Source organism: Ziziphus jujuba, chromosome 9, assembly GCF_031755915.1.
Source record: "Ziziphus jujuba cultivar Dongzao chromosome 9, ASM3175591v1".
Lineage (NCBI taxonomy): Eukaryota > Viridiplantae > Streptophyta > Magnoliopsida > Rosales > Rhamnaceae > Ziziphus > Ziziphus jujuba.
Genome location: NC_083387.1, coordinates 2461537 through 2480710, shown reverse-complemented (window position 1 = coordinate 2480710; position 19174 = coordinate 2461537). Strand labels below are relative to the sequence as shown.

Here is a 19174-nt window from a genome sequence, read left to right as displayed (position 1 = left end):
ATTTTTTTAATTTTTTTCTATTTTTTTAATGTTTTCCTCATAAGTTTTTTTTTTAAGTTCACTTTTTGAAAAATTTTCTTTATGTTTACTTTATATATATATATATATATTTGATAATTTATTAGGACAATCTTTAAATTAAAAAATAATATAACTATAATATTTGAGTACATAAATAATTTAAATATTTAGGAATTTTGATATTTTAAAAAAGCAAATATAAATCATTTTAAAATTTATTATTGAATATTCATTTTGTTTAAATACATTTTATAAATTAAAACAAGAAAATATTTTTAGGTTGTTGACAATATTTTTAATGCTTTCCCAAGTATCATGCATTGTAGCAAATTTAATAAATATGAAAGAAAATTAAAATCAATTTAATCCTAGTATAATACTCTCCCATTTATGATTTAGCACAATGTCACTGATTAACCAAAATATATATTCTATCAGGCATAACAATCCCATAGATAGAGATTCTGTATTATCTATAAACATGTCCCAAGTCCATAATTCTATCCCCCAAAAAAAAAAAAAAAAAAAATAGGTGGAGTTCAAACTGGAAATTTCACTAAGGACTGGACCATAGATGGTGTAATGTATGTATAGGCCATATCCACATTACATAGAGGTACACAGCACAAGTTCACAGATATAAGTGCATGGTAACACCATGCACGAGTTTACATATATAAAATATTACCCCCAAAAAAAAAAAAAAAAAAGTTCACATATATAAAAGTACACAGTACAAGTTCACGAATGACTCGTAAGAAATGGATGAGCCACCAGCATTTCTCCACTAGAGAGATGGTGGCAATGATGAGCTTGGCTTCGATTTGTCGATTTCTTCCTTAGGACAGATAAACATCCTTTGGACCGCAGAGCAGAATTTCCTGCATATTGTATAACATGATACCAAATTGGAAAGTTAGACCAGTGCTGGTTTAGACTCTAACAAAGCATATTCAGAGCTGAACCAATTTGATTTATGGTACTTACTCCCATTGGCAATCTCCTAGAAGCATCATGTCTCTTTCGTTATCGATGTAGCTTACTTGCCATCCATTGCTTCCAGACTTCAAGCTTCCGTTGAAATCGAACATGAGATCAAGCTCAGAAATGAGGTCATCATACCCATCAAAGCGAGAGAGATCTACTGATCTCCCAAGAACAGTTCCATATTTGAGCACCTGGATGGAAAAGTGAGAGAAATTCCTAACTTAGCTTCTGCAGTCACAACAGCCTTTGGATGCTGCAAATGCAACAATTTATAAAAGGATAACTTAAAGAGGAATAATGACTTATATAGGCTACTTCATATGCGTTCCTAATGTTTCTTGTCATATGAAGAGACACGTTATCCTTTCAAAATCTTTAACTCACAATTTGAAAATAAACATACAGCCCCTAGCTCAAAAATAAAAGTAATTCAACATGAAATAATTCTTGCTTGAATTTAATCTAAAAATATTGTACCTTTGTGCAACTCCTGTTAATAACGGAGCAACATTTCTTGCATTGTTTGTTAGAAAGAACACGAGAGATACTCTTAGATGTCTCTGAAACCTGGATGGTTTCAGAAACACTTGATTGGGATGTTGGAGGAATGGAACAAGGACTTAAATGCTCACTAGAAGTGGCAACTTGTGGTGAAGGGAGCTCCGGGTGACTGCTATTGACTAAATTGACTCCAAAAAGCATGCATCTGCCACAGCCATTAGGTTGGGCAATTGGAGTTTCATCCTTACTCTTTGGCTCAAAAACAGTACATTCTTGGGACCCAGAATTGCTAGAGTTGACATTTGAAACAGAAAAGCTTCTGCTGTTCGTAACATTGTCACAGGCACTGTAAGTAGTAAATGTAGGGTGGCAATGGTTTATGAGGCTTGAAGTCACCATATTGTCAACAGGAAATGCTATAGCACGGTGAGGACACTGATAAAATGGATTTTGCATTGGAAGGTAGAGTTGATTTTTCATTCGGAATTGTGTATGGTTCCAATCCTTGATTAAGTTTGGTAGTAATGATGGATTTTGTGCACCAGCTGGCTCATGAGCATGTACATTTCCAATTTCTTGACCTTGCAAGACCTCTTTACACCTTTGAAGTGTATACTCGACTGAATTCGGCAATAAGCCTGCAGAAAAGGAGATTTTATTAGTCAGACACAAACTATGTATGATCATAAAACTAAGAATAAGATATCCTAAAGCTCTTTTTTTAATTCTGCAGGTCCATCCATAAAACATTTGGAGCCCACAAGTAAAAAGACATACAAAGAGTACTAACCTCTTCCGGCCAAGTTTGAAAAATCAGTTGATGATAGATCATGAGCACGCGCCCTCTTTGGTTGTGGAATGACAAAATTGTTGTTGGTGTTAGTGGATTCCATTGGCTTGATGCTCCAAGGAGAAAGACTTTCAGGAAGCAAAGCGGCATCTGTTGCAGCATCCCATTGCACCTGGAAGAAGTGCATGTTAATGAACTAATTAAAAGTAACTAGATGGATAGATTTACATAGCAACTATCAATTTTAAGGAGTCATACTATCAATTTTGACAGTTATAAAAAACAAGCTTCCTACCTTGAGGCGCCTCCATTCTGAATTGGGCCACCTCATGCAATCACGATCTTCAATACCTACTATAGTACCTGCAGATCTAATTGACAAAAATACCAAAGTCATTTAGGAAAATAAAATAAATAAAAAAGCTGGCTGCTTTGAGTTGGCAGATTATCAGAAACATATATCTTTTGTTTTCTGTATTATTTCTATGCATTCACAAGTCACAGAATTCTAGTCTTGGACAAAACTTAGGCTCCCAAACTAATAAACAGATAAAGATATTCTTGTATATCCTTTATCAGATACATTTATTTCTTCAATAATTGGTTAACATAAAACCAAAACATGAGATAAAATATCCACGAATAGCGCAAACTTGCCTCTTTTCTGCACTTTCTTCCCCTTCAAAACGAATTCTGAATCTCATTCCAACAAAATAGTCATTTTGAGCTGATTTCATGTACTTGTCAAAAGGTATAATATACTCAGCAGGACTTGTCCTGCACAAGCATAAAAAGGTTTTAAGCTTAAAACCTTAGAATATCCATATACCCAATACTACTGGTTGATGCACAACCTACAATTGTCCTAGCCTCTTGCATTTGATATTTCAACATACCAGGGACGGTAGTACACAGTAAACATGGTTCCAGTAGTAACGGCATGGCATGCACTGGCAAGTATGCCATGTTGCATGCTTTGTCCGGATATGACCGTCGCTGATGTATTGTTCTGTGTTGCCATACAGCGACGGATCCCAACTCGAAGTTCTCCATTTTCTCCTCTGCAAACAAAACATTGATATAGATTATTAAAACTGAAGGAAGCTCAATTTTAGAAAGTTCCTGCTAATCAGTCTTTTTGATGCATTTGCCACATGACTTATGTCCATATTCAAATGCTCGCAATAACAACAAAACTGCCTAGGACACATACACCTTCAGATGGAAGAGAGTGAAGTGAGAAAGAAAACCTAACAAAGACACATGCATCCCCGGCTAAAAGCTTCTTGGATGTGACAAATGTACTCCAACCGCTAGTGAGCAAATGCCGCTTTGGCTGACCTACATTAATTGTAGAAGAAATACAACTCCACATCAAGATTAGATTTCTAAGAAATAAAGGATAAGGAGTAAAAACACATGAGAAATTAGTTTTCTGAGAACTTCAGGACTGTCTGAAGTTAAAAATACCACGAAATATATGGCGAAAATGCCACTCCAACCCGTGCAAGTCAACTGCAACCAGTTCCTGTAGTGGTGGCTGCTGTGACATGTCCTGCAACAACACCTATAAACAGTGAATGAAATGGATTCTCAGTTAAACCATTGCATACAAATTTGATGTAGTAGAAAGTTGTATGTGGGAATAGAAGTTAAACTACATTCACAAGACAGAGCACTAACATCCTGTTTACATTTCTCAAAGCCTGAGAAAATTACTTTTTCTACAAGCAAGCTACAAAATAAAATATATCAAATGTTTTCCCCAATATGCCTCACATAAACTAAAACTTAGTCCCAACTACAAAGGATTGATTGCCTTTTTTTTATAATTTTGGCTCAGAGGCGAGGTTTTAGAATGCTATTTATGTAGAAAATCATTAATACAGTACGAACCAGTGGTGGAAGGTACTCATCAGCATATCGCTTGGGAACAGAGAATCCACCATGTGTGCTAGTGTCAGATGGAGTCAGTTTCTTGCTAAATGATCGCAAACCAGTTCTCTGAGGCAACTGTCTTGCAGTCTCATCCTCCAAACTTTGTTCATCTTGCTGCCAAGAACCAATGCAGTATTTATCGAAAGACATTCCATACAAATAAAAGCGACAATTGGAAACAAAAAGGTAATTAATTATATAAGTTCAAACTTCTGGCGAATGCAAAAAATCCTGACATCAATAGCCATTGAATTTCATTGATACATTATTAAATTACTTTTAAACTAATTACAAGCCTCAATCTTGCAAGTATAAATGAATTTTGGTAATATAATTGAATAATCTCACTTTTACTAAGAGTTTCAGGAGCCCTGTGGTAAAATTTCTCAACAGTCAGCTCTCAATTAACTAACCTCTGTCAGTGGAAGCAAAGTGATCTGAGCAAACACCTCGTCTGAGTGAACTTCAGCCTGAAAAATCATATGAATTATCCTCAGCACTTCAAAATACAAAATGGGAAAAAAATAACTTAAGACAAGTCAATGAACCAAATAATTTTCTCAGAAATAATTAAGCAATCCAATTTTCAAATCCAAACACTAATAAACATTCAGAAAAGAAGTGATATTACCTTAAGCTGAACATAAACAACCTTGCATAGGATCTTAGAAGGCAAATTGTAGATTGGCATCTCTGTTCTACCATCTTGGTTTGCATAAGCTTCAACCTGTACCAGATTTAGTCAACCACGTAAGGGGCAGCAATCTTTTCATGTAATAATTTAACTAGAGAATGATCACATTATTTATACAAATAGCATCAGGCATAGTAATGGATGCATATAATAAATTATACAAATGCAGCGAGTGTCCTCATATTATTACATATCATAACAATTTCTAGACTTGTAAACCAAAATGATCATATTTATCAACCAAAAAAACTACTTAGCAATAATAATTGGTTCCAATTGATGGGAATTACAACTTTACACCATATTTCGTACATATAATTCATTTTACATAAAAGGTCAGGGCAGAGCAAACCTGTTCCATGTGACCCTGAGGAAAGTAGAAAACCTTCTCACCAGGGCGTGGAACATAAACATGAGGCCCCGCACAGGCGTACCATAGCTCAGTATACAAATCATCTTTCTCACCTAAAAACCAAAATGAGTATGCCCAACATCATAGTCATAAAACTTTACCCAGAAAGGAAAATTACAAGCAAAATTAAAAAGGAAAAAAAAATTATTATTATGATAAAAAAGGAAAACCCATAGCAGAGAGATGATGGACCTGAAGATTTTTGGGACCAGCATTATAACACCACATAAGCATTTCATGGGGTTCGAACTCCAGATTTTGGAAATAAAACCAAAACACAGATGGATAGGTGTATACGACTCATTGACCATGCCCAAGCAAAGCCATTAGCAATTATAACGAAAATGACAAGTCAAAAAAAAAAAAAAAAAGTCTCCGTTGAAAATAATAAAGATTGCCCATCACGGGTAAACCTTGTGACATCACATAATCGGAAAAATAAATATTAATAATATGATTTTTTCATCGGCAAACAGAATTATTTTTGACTTTTTTTATTCTTTATTTAATGTATTTATTTCTCCTATCAGGCAAGCCACCACAAATTAATATATAAAATATTAAATTTGATAATCAATGTCCTCTGGAGAAGTATACCACCACCACCAGACCTCAATAGTTCAAAAGCAAAAATAATAATATAATAATAATAAAAAAATAAAATATATATATATATTTTTTTTAAAAGAAAAAGCTCAAATCATCTGGCAGGAGAGGTGACCTTGGTTGTTGTTGTTGTTGTTGTTGTTGTTGGTATCAGGGAAGCCACCGCCGTCAGTACACCTTCGCTCACTACTACAGGTGGTGGTCATGGTAGTCAATCCCATTCCTTGCTTTCCAGCCATATATCTCAATCACCTCTCTATCCTTCTCTTTTTAAAAATAGACTATATAATCCAAAATATATTTTTTTTTTCTCAGAGAAATGCAAAAAAAAAAAACAGAAAGGAAGAAGCTCATCATATATATATATATATATATATACATATAAAACGAACAAAAAAAAAAATAAACCACAAAGAGAGATAGATAAAAAGAGGACAAATAAGCTTTAACAATCAAAGAGCTAGCGTTCAATGTGAGATGCTGAACTCTTTGTAACCCCCCTCTCTGTTTCTCTGTCTTTGAAAGACCGTACGTTTCTCTCTCTAAAAGTTAAGCTAAGCAGTGAGGAAAAAGAGAACGAGAAGACCCAGCTGAGAGAGCGTATGTGTGGCATGGGGGGTAGAAGGTTGTTGTTTGTAACGTTTCACATATTTATGCTCTTTGCTATCTCTCTCTCTCTGCAACACCGCCATTAACAACAACAATAGCAACCAGAAAGGGAAAAAAAAAAGAAAAAAAGAACCAAAAAAAAAAAAAAAAAAGAAGCAAAAACCCAAAACCCAAAACCCAAACAAAAAGACCAGATAAAGATTTACACTGTATTGTACCCCGGCTGGCCTTTTGTATCTCTCTTCTCTCTCTCCACTACGTTATCCACGAGTCCTTCCCCATTATCTCTCTCTCTCTCATCTGTATTTGCTATGCTGGCGATATTTGCTATTCTGCGCCGATACGTTCTATGCCGCTTTATTTGCCTGCATTCTCATGCAACGCCGATTTCACTCTCTCTCCTTCTCCGCCCGGCCTGGATTATAACAAGGGAAACATTCATTTAATTATAATTAATTTTCTATCACCAGTCTTTTGTGTCAGCTTGTATTCATCACTGCCGTCAGTGTGGCAAATATGCTGTGGACCCCATCTGTGATCAGCGGTGACGGATAAGCATGATCAATCTTTCTGTCAATTTTCTGATCATCATAAGGCTAAAGTCTCTGATTTTGTATGCTTTTGATTTAAAAGTGGAACCTCCAAAAACGTACGTACCTATCTTACCCACCTCATGAAAAATTTTCAATGGGCTTCTTTGCATGGACAACAAGCGTCATTCAATTCGCTGTATAACTGATTTTTCATTATTTCATTATTAATTTATTTATTTTTCTTTTGGATAAAAATTATAATTGATTAATTTATTATTATTATTATTATTATTTTAGCTCTGCTGAAGGATCATGAGCTAATTAGCTAAAGAGCAAAAATAAGAGAAATCGCCGAGGATTTCATATATTCCTCGAGAAAAGGTGAGGAAAACGACAAAAAAATGAGAGCAGAAACCACTTACGAAGGTGAGGACGACACGCCTTTGAAGCATGCTAGGGGCATTAATGGAAAAGGCGGCTCTGTGTTACTGTCCACGTCGACGTTCAGTGTATGTAACCCGCCGTGATCAGACACTATTTTCCGGATGCTTATATACATATATATTTATATATATTTAACGCCGTTACTTTGCAGTTGCCGCCCGACCGTCTCTCTGCTGTGCTTCATATCAGACCCGACAAAAGAATGGAGTTTTCACACTGACACGTGGATGTCGTACTGTCCTTGGCCAATGACAATCACACACACAGAGACAGTTGCCTTATGAGGCGAGACAGCCGTTACGCTTCGGGTTTTCGCGGGCTTTTAAGTCGAGGGATCGTGATATTTTACGACGGTTTTTCCTTCTTTTTTTTTTTTTTTTCTTTTAATTTAAAGAATGGAAAGATAATCTTTACAAATTTTTCCACAATTTTTATTAAAAAAAAAAAATCCACAATTTGAAACCTGCATATCTTTAAATTGGGCTTCGTCGGCTTATCATCCAATGGGAGCCCAGATTTTCATAGACCGGGCCACAAATCATAAAAATGGAAATACTGATGGGCCCCATGAACTCACCGCAGCTAAAAAAAGGGGCAATTTGGACGTAGCTGGATCCAAAAACAAAATCTCGCAGGTCTTATAACCCAATTGGTCTCGTATCTAGGAATGAAGGAATGAAGAGCCAGCAAGGCGGATAAGGAAACCCGGCGCAGCAACGTTCTGATTTTGTTGGTTTCTCACTTGTGAAGTTTCAAAATGGCCGTAGCAGTGGGTAACTGCTGCTTCTCTGTGCTCACTTCCTCCGTAAAATTCCGTTGCTCCGCTTCTACTCAACGCCGCTTCGCCACGTTGCACGGACGTAGTAACTCCATCAATGACAGATTGAATAAAGCGAGAGGGCCTTCTTCATGCTCTGGTAAATCCGACTGCAAGGTATAAACCATAAGCATCTGGATTTTCTCTCTGTCACTTTTTTTTTTTTTTTTTCCCCCTTCTGAGAGCTTCGATCCTAGAATTTTTGCTAATCAGTGTTCGTCTCTGGTTCGATGAATGTAGAAAGAAGCCGCTTGTAAGAAAGAATTACGAGGAAAAGCAAAGGATGGAAGGTGTTATTTGTATGCGGAAGGCTACAAAGGCAGTGCTGATACGGCAAAAACTCAATCAGCAGGTTATAAATTTGGAATGCAAAGGAAGGACAAGATAGAGTTGCAGTATGATTTGAAGGACCGGCAGGTATTGAAAAGTTCAGCTTTTTTTTTTTTTTTTAAAGAATTCAATTTCTTGTTTGTTTAGGTCGGATAAGATTGTGTGGAAGTGAAATATTGGTATAGAATTTGCTCTTTTTAATGCAAAAAGAGCAATGTCTTGTTTGTTTAGGTCGGATGAGATTGTGTGGAAGTGGAATATTAGTTTGGAATTTGCTCTTTTTAATGCAAAATATGAAGATAATTTAGTCAAGCTCAAGCGATTTTGTGGTGCCATAGAGGAGGTAGGAAGTAGCAAGTGTTTTAAGATGGTTTAATTATAAGAAAACAAGAAGAATGAAAGGCAATGTTTGAATTGGAAGGTACTGTATCATAAATAAAAGTGATCTTCTACCCCTTTCTTTTTTTTCGTAGTGAAGAAAAGAGGATATCGATGAATTCTACTTTTAACCTTATTTTGATAGTTTTAGGTGCTTTGTTCTCAATTTCAGGTTGAATCAGGAAATCTTCAAGATGCAGCTTTTCTTAATGCTGTCGTAAAGGTAAAGTAAACTCTGGTATTTAATTTTTCAGTGGTAGGATTCATGAGCATTGAACACAGATATTTTCTGTTTGGAGTTCAGTGATCATGAATTCTATCTTTTAAATGGAAAAATATTTGCACAACCTATTACATCCAACCACTTTGTTTCTTAAATAATTAGGTTTACTGCACCCATACTGCACCTGACTATTCTCTTCCTTGGCAAAAACAAAGACAATATACAAGTACTGGCAGGCAAGTTTTGAAAATCTTCTTCAATTATCTTTTCCCTTAAATAATTTGGAATTATACTTCTTTCTTAGATGGAGATATAAGCTGTATTTTCCTTATTGCAGTGCATTTATGATTGGGGATGGGAAACTATTGACAAATGCACATTGTGTTGAACATGATACACAGGTAATCTACTATGCCATCTGTAGCCTAATACATATGTGACAACTATAAGACTAAATGTCATAGCAACTTCATATTTCCTTGTCATATAAAAACCACTATTTCCTGATTTTGTCTGGATGCTTAATTTTGCTTGTTTATTAAAGTATTCAACTCAACAAACAACTAGGATGTATTAATCTTACCACATTTTGATAGCACATCTTTTAGTTTTAATTTAAGTTTTTGTTGTCTTTAGATGAATTTGCAAAACCGTGTTATGGCATGTTCCCAATGAATGAGTGCCATTGAATATTTCCCCCTTCTTGGTATGATTTCAGGTTAAGGTGAAGAGGAGGGGAGATGATACCAAATATGTTGCCAAGGTATATCTCTATCATAATTATTTGTGTTATCTCAGTATGTTCTTGCTGCCCCTCATAGGTTTGAGGTGGCTTCCTTTATCTTCTTGAAGTAGTTGAACAGCCAAATATTATGTTCTTTAATGTATACTCTTTAGCATTTGAGCACTCAAAGTCACAAACCATATGTGGGACAAGTGTAACAAGAATAAGCATCGTGAGATGTTAATGAAACTGTTGGCAGGCATTAGTGGGATAGTTGGAGTTATTTCATAGTATTTGCAGGTTGTAGATAATGGGAAATGAAAAACAAGGGCTTTGTAACTCTCTTCAATTCTGCCTTATGATCTTGATTTTATGGCCTTGATGAATTTCAATTTGCATTTCACATTTGCAAAACAAGTTGTGAGATTCTTATTATGATATCACTCTTTAAATTTTGGTGAGATTTTCTGAGGTGGTTTCTTCAAATTGGTACCTTACTTCTTTCCTTTGAACATTAATAAAGTTTCAGAAGCTTATATTCCTTTCAGTGATTGAATTACAGGTTTTAGCCAGAGGCGTTGATTGTGATATAGCTTTGCTATCAGTAGAAAGCAAGGAATTTTGGAAGGAAGCTGAACCTCTTTATTTAGGACATTTGCCACGTCTTCAGGTTTTAAATTGCTGTCTTTCTTTGGTGGAATATGTTGGAATCTGTTGTTTGTTCTATTCAATGTGTATGGATTTGTCCTTTCGCATTATCCCTTTCATCTCTGTGCAGAAGCTAAAATCTGTTATATAAGAAACTAACAAATCATCAGTAGATGATCCTTTTGATGCCTTGGTTGAATTGTTGTAGCTTGTTGACTAATAACAAAGATAAATTGCCAAAGGCATAAAGAGCTAGAGGCGATTTAGTATCCTTAACTTCTGGATCATGATGTCATTTCTTGATTCATATCTGATTTTAAATCTATTAATATTGGTATATGACTGACGTAATGTCATCAGATTGAATTGAATTCCTCCCTTTGCCTATCTCATTTTTAATAATACCAGGTGTATCAACTTAATGTAGCTATACAATTTCCACCAATGTGTAAATCTAGAATTAATTTAGTTATTATGTGATTGTTAAATACAGAGGTTAAAGTATGTGGATTGGTATATCTATTTGACTATTCCTGTCAGTAAATCACTTTTTTGAAATCTGAACTGCATGGCTTTCTTATGAGCAGGATTCGGTAACTGTTGTAGGATATCCCCTTGGAGGAGACACCATTTCAGTAACAAAGGGTGTCGTATCACGTATAGAGGTGTGATTTTTCGTACTAGCACACAATCATGTCGTTTATCAATTCTATAACATGTCATTATCTTATTTGGCATTGCTACTCATATTCACTTTCATGTCTTTAAATAAGATTTTATGCTAGCTAACAAACATAAAATATCAAGTTTCTTATAAATTTTTTTCTGATCAGGTAACATCATATGCTCATGGGTCATCCGATTTGTTGGGCATTCAAATTGATGCAGCAATAAATCCTGGTTCGTTTGTACCTGAAATTTACAGTTCTACTCCTTTCTTTATTGATACTTCTCCAATTTATGTATTTTCCTTCCAGAAATAGCTCACCTGCCTCAAATATTTTAAACTTTTTTCTTTTAGTGACATTTCTCTATATATTCGTGATTACCTTTGCTTATAGATTTTAGATTTTAGGTAATAGTGGTGGTCCTGCTTTCAATGACCAAGGAGAGTGCATTGGTGTGGCATTTCAGGTAAAATGAGATTCTTAGTTCTATCGACTGGTCAAGTTTCTCTTAATTTGTAAAATTCTTACAGGGAGTTTTATATATCTTTTCCCTGCTATATTTTTTTTACAAGACATTTTCTTTAGGTCTACAGATCTGAGGAGGTTGAAAATATTGGATATGTAATTCCCACGACAGTTGTCTCTCATTTTTTGAATGACTACGAGAGGAATAGAAAGTACACTGGTAAGGAACTCTTAGACCTTGCATATGCCGATTTTTTATTTATCTCAGTAATTGAGCCTGATATGTTCCATTTTCACGTGTAGGTATAGATTCCCAAATTTACTATAATGAACCTTACATGGAGTTATTCCAAATTATTCAAACATTGACTTTCAGGTTTCCCTTGCCTTGGCGTGTTGTTACAAAAGTTGGAGAATCCAGCATTACGAGCATGTTTAAAAGTACAGTCTAATGAGGTATGTTTCTCTATCCAGCTGAAAATTTTTCCTGGTTAGCATGTGTAAGAATAAACTTCTGCTTATCTAAGGACCTTTCATTCAGTTAAATTTCTGGTCTCAGCACTTTTTGTCAATAAGTGGGTTGTCTGCCTTGTTCAGTTAAATTTCGTAGCTTATATTTTGATCTGTGAGGGTGTCTCATCTTGAAGACCTCATGTAATAACTAACTTATCTGAAAACACATGGCAAGGTGCATTTTCTCGTGATAAACCTGCTTTCATTATATCAGTATATATATATATATATATATTCATGTATGATTGAAAAACCTGTACATTCTTAGTAGCTTATTTCTCAGATTTTTATTTCATTTAACTTTCTTGTGCAGGGAGTTTTGGTGCGTAGAGTTGAACCTACTTCTGATGCACATAATGTCCTAAAGGAGGTATGTCTACTATTTGTAGTTTCATATCTTCTTTGTACTCAAGTATCATTCAACAGCTTCCTAAGGGAAATCTTAGATAACCATTTTAGTGCATCCTAGCAGAATCAGCTTAATGAATCTTTTGTTGATATTATTTTCATATCTTTTGAAACTTTAAGAATTTGGAATGGGAGCAAAAGAAAGTAAACATAAAAAGTAAGAAATTATAATAATGTAGGGCAAAAGAAATGAAAAGAAAGAATGATAAAATATATTGTATGCAAAGGCTTCTTAACTATTTTCTGTGGAGTCAAAAGCTATATGGCTAATACAGTTTGGAGAAGTCTAATCCATAAAATGTTATTTGGCTCCTCATTCTCTAATCCATAAGATGTTATTTGGCTCCTCATTCATTACTAATAAATGTACTACTAGGCATGCTATAATATTCTGATCAACGGAATGATGCTGCTTATCTTAATAACACTAACATCATCCACACTTTTCCAGGGAGACGTGATTGTAAGCTTTGATGATGTTCATGTGGGTTGTGAAGGAACAGTGCCATTCCGATCAAACGAGCGTATTGCATTTCGCTACCTCATTAGTCAAAAGTAATGGACTGCTTATCTGTGAAAGATCTATCAAATTTTCTTTCGTTTTGCTCTCTATTTGACTTGAGTGCCAGTAAGAATATTATATTTCAATGGACCTATTAAAATAACCTGTCTAATTTTCACTTTAAAAGTACCTGTTCATTAGGCATGTGCATTCTCCTAAACGAACTACTTTTTCTCCTGGCTTCTTCCTAATGTGCCCTCCCTATTGAACCTTTGCTGTTGTATTGTCCTGGATATATTGCTTTTAATTTTCATTTTTTTTATTTTGTTTTATTTTTAAATTTTCACTTAATGCTCAATCTATTATGTTATAACAATATTATACAGATTTGCAGGTGATGTTGCAGAACTTGGTATCATCAGAGCAGGGGAATTTATGAAAGTTAAAGTAGTTTTGAATCCACGAGTGCATTTGGTATGCCATTTGAACTTGGATTTAAACACCATCAGTTTCACAAGATTTTGATCTCTGATGCTAATTATTTTGGTTCCCTACCCTAGGTTCCTTATCATATTGATGGAGGTCAACCATCCTACCTGATCATTGCTGGTTTGGTCTTTACCCCACTTTCAGAACCATTGATAGAGTATGTTGTCTATATGCTTTTCTTGCACTTGCAAACATATCAGGTCTTTTGGTATATGCATTTCTACATTAAGCTACACTTGGTTTTAACACACTTGTATTAATTTTTATCTTTAATTCTTTTCACAGTGAGGAGTGTGAAGACTCTATTGGGGTATGTTTTGCAGTCAAAAACACCTTAAACGTTATATTACTTTACTCTAAATTTCTTGACCAGAATGCATATATTTTGGTTTCGATTTTGATTAGTTGATCTCTTTCTTGATCAGTTAAAGCTCTTGGCAAAGGCTCGATACTCTCTGGCTAGGTTTAAAGGGGAACAGATTGTAATCTTGTCCCAGGTTAGCTAAATTCTGTTTTTTCGTAAACTGTAGAGATAATGAAAGTTGCTTGAATTTCAATAGAAAGTTGTTACATTATATATACGATGCCAGTTTCATTTCTGCTTCCTTAGTAGTATTTCATACTGATTTTTAATCATCAAATTGAAGAAAATCATATACAGTTGTATCAACTGATTGTTTTCTGCTTCCTTAGTAGTATTTGGAATAGACAGAGTTTGTCCTGATTTTTACTCATCGATTTGAAGAAAAATCATATATAGTTTTATCAACTGATTGTTTTCTTCAGACCTTAAACTATTGACTTTGTAAATGTACTAACACCATTTTTTTTTTTTTTTTGGGTAGGTCTTAGCAAATGAAGTTAACATTGGATACGAAGATATGAGCAATCAACAGGCAAGTTAGCTTAATACCATCAATGGTTATGTCTCTGCTGACAAATATGCATTTACTGAGCTGCAATGTAGAATTGCAGGTTTTGAAGTTGAATGGAACTCAAATAAAGAACATTCATCACTTGGCACACCTTGTAGATTGTAAGTTGGTGAAACGCCTTACCTCTTTTTCTGTTCTTACATTCTTTAATTTTGAATGTTGTTCATTGTCTTAAACAGCATGCAAGGACAAGTACTTGGTCTTCGAATTCGAAGACAATTATATAGCTGTCTTGGAGAGGGAAACAGCTAGCACAGCTTCATCCTCTATTCTCAAAGGTTATGGCATTCCATCTGAAAGATCTTCTGATCTGCTGGAGCCATATGTAGATTCTCCGGAAGACAATGTAGCAGTAGACAAGGGTTCTAGTGATAGCCCAGTTTCCAATTTGGAAATTGGCTTGGATGGACTCCTTTGGGCGTAGTTATATGTTTAGAAGTGCAACTTGGAAATTTTTTACTGCATCATAATAGGAGACAGATTGCTTATGGGTATAATTTAATGCCATAAGATCAGGGTTTTCTTTCTTTATTTTTCTTTTGTTTCTTCTTTCTCGGTGAAACAACCGAGGGTGAAAATTTTGGGGGTTTCTTTTTGGTTGGTTTTGGTGGAGGGGATAAATTATGTTTGGATGTTGCAAAGCTGAGCGTGAAATCGTTAATGTAATTGATGTACAATATCAGAGAGTTAAATTGTTTATCATTTAATTTAATTAAGAAATGAATCCTTTTTTTTTTTTTTAATTAATTGCCTATTCAGCTTGAGAAGCCTGATCAGAAAATAAATGTTTTCTTTTTAAAATCTGTCGTATTGATACTATTACACGCTGCGTACTTTTTGTTTTTTTTTTTTTTTTTTTTTTTTTTTTGGCTAAAGATTACACGCTGTGTACTTGTGACAATTAAAAAACATTTTGTCATTTAACAAACAAGTATACAATCACTCATGATAAGGCCTGTGAAAGAATAATGCAAATATGGATTATAATTCCTACCAGCCCAAAAAAAAAAACGATACGGATTATGATTACCAAAAACAGAAAATGTGGGCTTATTTATCCCCAAAAAAAAAATGTGGGTTCTAATATTGATATAGTTTGCTATTTACTTTTGACTACCCACCGACCTATTTAACAACCCACCCACCAAATTAAATATTTCTTGTGAAAAGCAAAACTATTCCTCTTCAAGTAGTTCTCATTCATTTACCCAAAAAAAAAAAAAAAAGTCGCTTTCATCCTAACAAATTATGCCGAAATTAACTGTCTGACTTGCCAAATATAAAGTCTATATCTGAATAGCTAAACAAAAAAATTACACAGTATAGAGTATAGTGTATGTGTGCCCAAAAGTTGAACATGTTTGTCGTGATAGAAACATTTTTCATTACAGAAGGGACTTGATATCATTTGCTACGTTTATAGCATCTACCTTAGCTCCATACAGCCCTCTTCCTGATAATCCCACACAATACAACCCATTCTTTCCCTTCCAATGATTGGGATAACTTTGTTTTGCAAATCCATCTTCATTCAAAAGACAATCATCCTGCTCATACCAACAAAAAAGGTAATTAAGCCAAAGAAAAAAAAAAAAAAAAAAAAAAAAAAAAAAAAGAACCAATTCTATTAATGCTTCCCCTTCCATTTGCATCAGTATTACCTTGAGCCACAAATTTGTGGATCTTTTAAAGCCAGTACAAAAAACAATAGCGTCAAATTGGTACGACTTTCCATTCCTCAACACTACCTCATTGCCTTTAATGCATTCGATTCCTTCAGGCAAAACCTGCATATAATAATAAAATAATACCAACACAAAAAAATAAGAAAAAAAGAATCCAATTAAGCACGAGTACTAAAACGTTGAATAGATTAAGCAATACAATATAAATTACACACACACACATACCTGAATCTCCCCCTTTTTGATCTTATCACAGGTTCCTAAATCCAAAATCGGATACTGGCCGTGCTTAACCTTCATATAGAAAGGCCCACCTTCTGTAGGTCTCCTTATTCCATATTTACTAAGGTCCCCAAAAACCAGTTTGCTCAGCAACACAGCTAATGAATCCACTGTGTTAAATGATACATACTTGAACAACATTCCAGTCCAATACATTATCTCCCTTGTCAGAATATGAACCTGCAGGTTCAATTCAAAAATTCAATCATGGACCCCCAAAAAAAAAAAAAAAAAAAGTTAAAATCCAATTAGCTAGGTAGATTAGTATCTATGTATCATTACTGGGCTTCTGATGAGTATAGAAGTTTTGGCACCATAGTTTGCTAGATCCAAAGCAATTTCCATGCCGGAATTTCCAGATCCAACAACCAAAACGTTCTTGTTTTCGAAACCCTTCCCGTTTTTGTACTGGGTCGAATGAAGAACATCGCCGGGAAAAGTTTCCAAACCTTCAACTTTAGGTACATGAGGGTTCGCCGTTTCGCCGGAAGCCACCACAAGAAACCTTCCGAGATGTTCCTCAATCTCGCCGGAACCGCCGTGCCTCGCTATCACCTTCCATTTCTTGGAAACCTCGTCGAAACTCGCGGATTCAACGGATCTTTGGAACAGAGGAGCGATTTTGAAGTGGGAAGCGTAATCGTCCATGTATTGTACGAACTGGTTTTTGGGTACGTAGTTTGGGAAATCGGAGGGAAAAGGCATGTGGGGAAGCTCGCAGACGTGCTTTCGGAGGTGAAGGTGGAGACGATCGTAGGTGTATTTCCTCCATAGTGAAGCAGAGCAGTCTTCCCTTTCGAGAACTGTGTGTGGTATCGATAAATGGCTCAGACAACCGGCGGCGGCTAGCCCCGACGGACCAGCTCCGACTGTTATTACCAAGTGTTCCGGCATAATTTTTTTTATTTTTTATTTTTTGGAGCTTAATTGAGCTTGTTGCAGGGACTAGACAACAGTAATCTCCGATTTTGCACCGACAAGATCTTTTCCCAGAATTAATACCGAATGTATTTACTAATAAAATTTACTCTCTTTTTTTCATGAAAAAAAAAAAGGCAAAAATGTTGGAGATATTTTTCTTCGCAATTATTTGCGGGAACGCTACGTCTCCTTTATTATTATTATTATTATTATTATTTGTTTGAAATTCTATCTTATTATTTTGGAGGGAGACATAACTCTTTAAATTACAATAAATAAAAAGTTTCTAGTAAAATTTTTCAAATTAAAATTATTTTATGTGTTCTGGTGGAAACTATACATGTTATCAAAATCAAAACTGATATATATGTATTATTTAAATATTTTGTTTAAATATCAATTTTATAAAGAAAAATTTTTAATTACATTGTATTTTCACCGTAAACAGTATTCTCTTTATAGAGAAAAGAAAATTGTTCGTACTTGATTGTTGTAGGTCCACTCCATGCATGTGAAAAATGATTATATGGAAATGTAACATATATATATATATATATATATATATGCGTGTTAAATATGTATATATGAATTCTAAGACCCAAAAAGATATGTATATATGAATAGGAGCCATGAATATCCCATGAGTGGTTGAAATTAATTGACAAATCCAGTTTCGTTGTTGTTGCGAGTAAGGAACAATAAGGTAGAAAAACGACGAAGAAAAAAGGAACGGGTCAAATGGAGAGTCAATGACTGTGGTACGACAAAGATAGTGAGAATTTTAGCCCAAAAAAAAAAAAGTGTGAACTGGGATTCGCAGCTACTCTTTCACCGCTATAGCCAAACCCCAGAAACATCCACACAATTCTATTTGTAGCTCAACCAACCACGAAAAACTAAACTTGCCTACTTTTTACGTTTTTTTTTTTTTTTTTAGTACTTCACTTTTTAGGTGTATAAATACCTGAGATAAAAAAATAAATACCCAAAAATAAGGATTTTCTCACCCAAATAAATAAAGAAGATGAGCAACAGCAATATTAATGACTAGAATCTTAAGGTCCAATGTCAATCTAGCCTTGCTAGTTAGGTTGTGTAAATAGACCAATACAGTTCGTAAGGTTGAAAACTTAAATTTTGATATATTTTTTCCAGACCTTTTGATTGGATTCAGAAATTATTATTATTTTTTTTCTAAAGTAAAAATAATACAAAGTTTGTTATATAGAAACTCCCATCAAGTTTGACAAACCTTAAAGCAGAATATTATGCAATGTAATTGAGCTGTCTTGCCACTAATCACATCTCTAAAGGGTGGCATACAAGCAAGCATACAATTGTATATATTATACATTCTAACTACTATCTACTAGAAATAAACATAAATATTATACATATAGATATATGCTTTTCTGAAAAAAAAATAAACATAAATATTATACATATAGATATATGCTTTTCTGAAAAATAATATGTGGTAAGTAGTTTATTTTTGTTTTATTTTGAAGGACTATATCAGAATGTGCTTGATGTGATTGGCAATGTTTGAAGCATCCGAAGCAGCTCCATATAAGCCTTGTCTCAAATCATAATTACATGACTTCCCATTCTTCAATACCACTTCCTTACTAAAACAAATTATACAACTTTT

The 19174-nt window shown here is 34.5% G+C and overlaps 3 protein-coding genes across 9 annotated transcripts; 1 reads left to right on the top strand and 2 right to left on the bottom strand.

The window, feature by feature from the left end:
• Positions 1-566: 566 nt before the first annotated feature.
• Positions 567-7613, bottom strand: LOC107426029 (auxin response factor 23). Of its 5 annotated transcripts, none has more exons than XM_048480312.2 (16): positions 7514-7613; positions 6765-6973; positions 6065-6626; positions 5284-5396; positions 4869-4964; positions 4651-4707; positions 4196-4351; positions 3770-3866; positions 3550-3640; positions 3196-3360; positions 2957-3076; positions 2595-2670; positions 2300-2471; positions 1486-2147; positions 1009-1199; positions 567-902 (listed from the first exon to the last, which is right to left on the bottom strand). In XM_048480312.2, the coding sequence occupies exons 3-16, from the start codon at positions 6186-6188 to the stop codon at positions 809-811; spliced, it is 2214 nt and encodes a 737-aa protein (XP_048336269.2). In that variant the 5' UTR covers positions 6189-6626; positions 6765-6973; positions 7514-7613; the 3' UTR covers positions 567-808. The 5 variants fall into 5 exon arrangements, with proteins under 5 accessions (XP_048336269.2, XP_048336272.2, XP_048336271.2 ...); XM_048480315.2 differs by having other exon boundaries at positions 3770-3854; XM_048480314.2 differs by having other exon boundaries at positions 6777-6973.
• A 577-nt stretch (positions 7614-8190) lies between these two features.
• LOC107426073 (protease Do-like 2, chloroplastic) lies at positions 8191-15371 on the top strand. Of its 3 annotated transcripts, none has more exons than XR_009640878.1 (21): positions 8191-8469; positions 8593-8769; positions 9212-9283; positions 9446-9519; positions 9621-9684; positions 10002-10046; positions 10570-10677; positions 11243-11320; positions 11489-11555; positions 11731-11789; positions 11909-12008; positions 12165-12244; positions 12615-12671; positions 13161-13264; positions 13598-13685; positions 13772-13857; positions 13986-14010; positions 14126-14197; positions 14546-14596; positions 14668-14736; positions 14815-14902. XR_009640878.1 is itself a non-coding variant. In XM_048480790.2 (21 exons), the coding sequence occupies exons 1-21, from the start codon at positions 8293-8295 to the stop codon at positions 15057-15059; spliced, it is 1890 nt and encodes a 629-aa protein (XP_048336747.2). In that variant the 5' UTR covers positions 8191-8292; the 3' UTR covers positions 15060-15371. The 3 variants fall into 3 exon arrangements, 2 of the variants coding, with proteins under 2 accessions (XP_048336747.2, XP_015891655.2); XM_048480790.2 differs by having other exon boundaries at positions 14676-14736; positions 14815-15371; XM_016036169.4 differs by having other exon boundaries at positions 8192-8469; positions 9233-9283; positions 14676-14736; positions 14815-15371.
• Positions 15372-15813: 442 nt separating this feature from the next.
• On the bottom strand, positions 15814-17672 carry LOC107426074 (probable indole-3-pyruvate monooxygenase YUCCA10). Its single transcript, XM_016036170.4, has 4 exons — positions 16885-17672; positions 16546-16782; positions 16297-16422; positions 15814-16182 (listed from the first exon to the last, which is right to left on the bottom strand). The coding sequence occupies exons 1-4, from the start codon at positions 17494-17496 to the stop codon at positions 16021-16023; spliced, it is 1137 nt and encodes a 378-aa protein (XP_015891656.3). The 5' UTR covers positions 17497-17672; the 3' UTR covers positions 15814-16020.
• Between the last annotated feature and the right edge of the window lie 1502 nt (positions 17673-19174).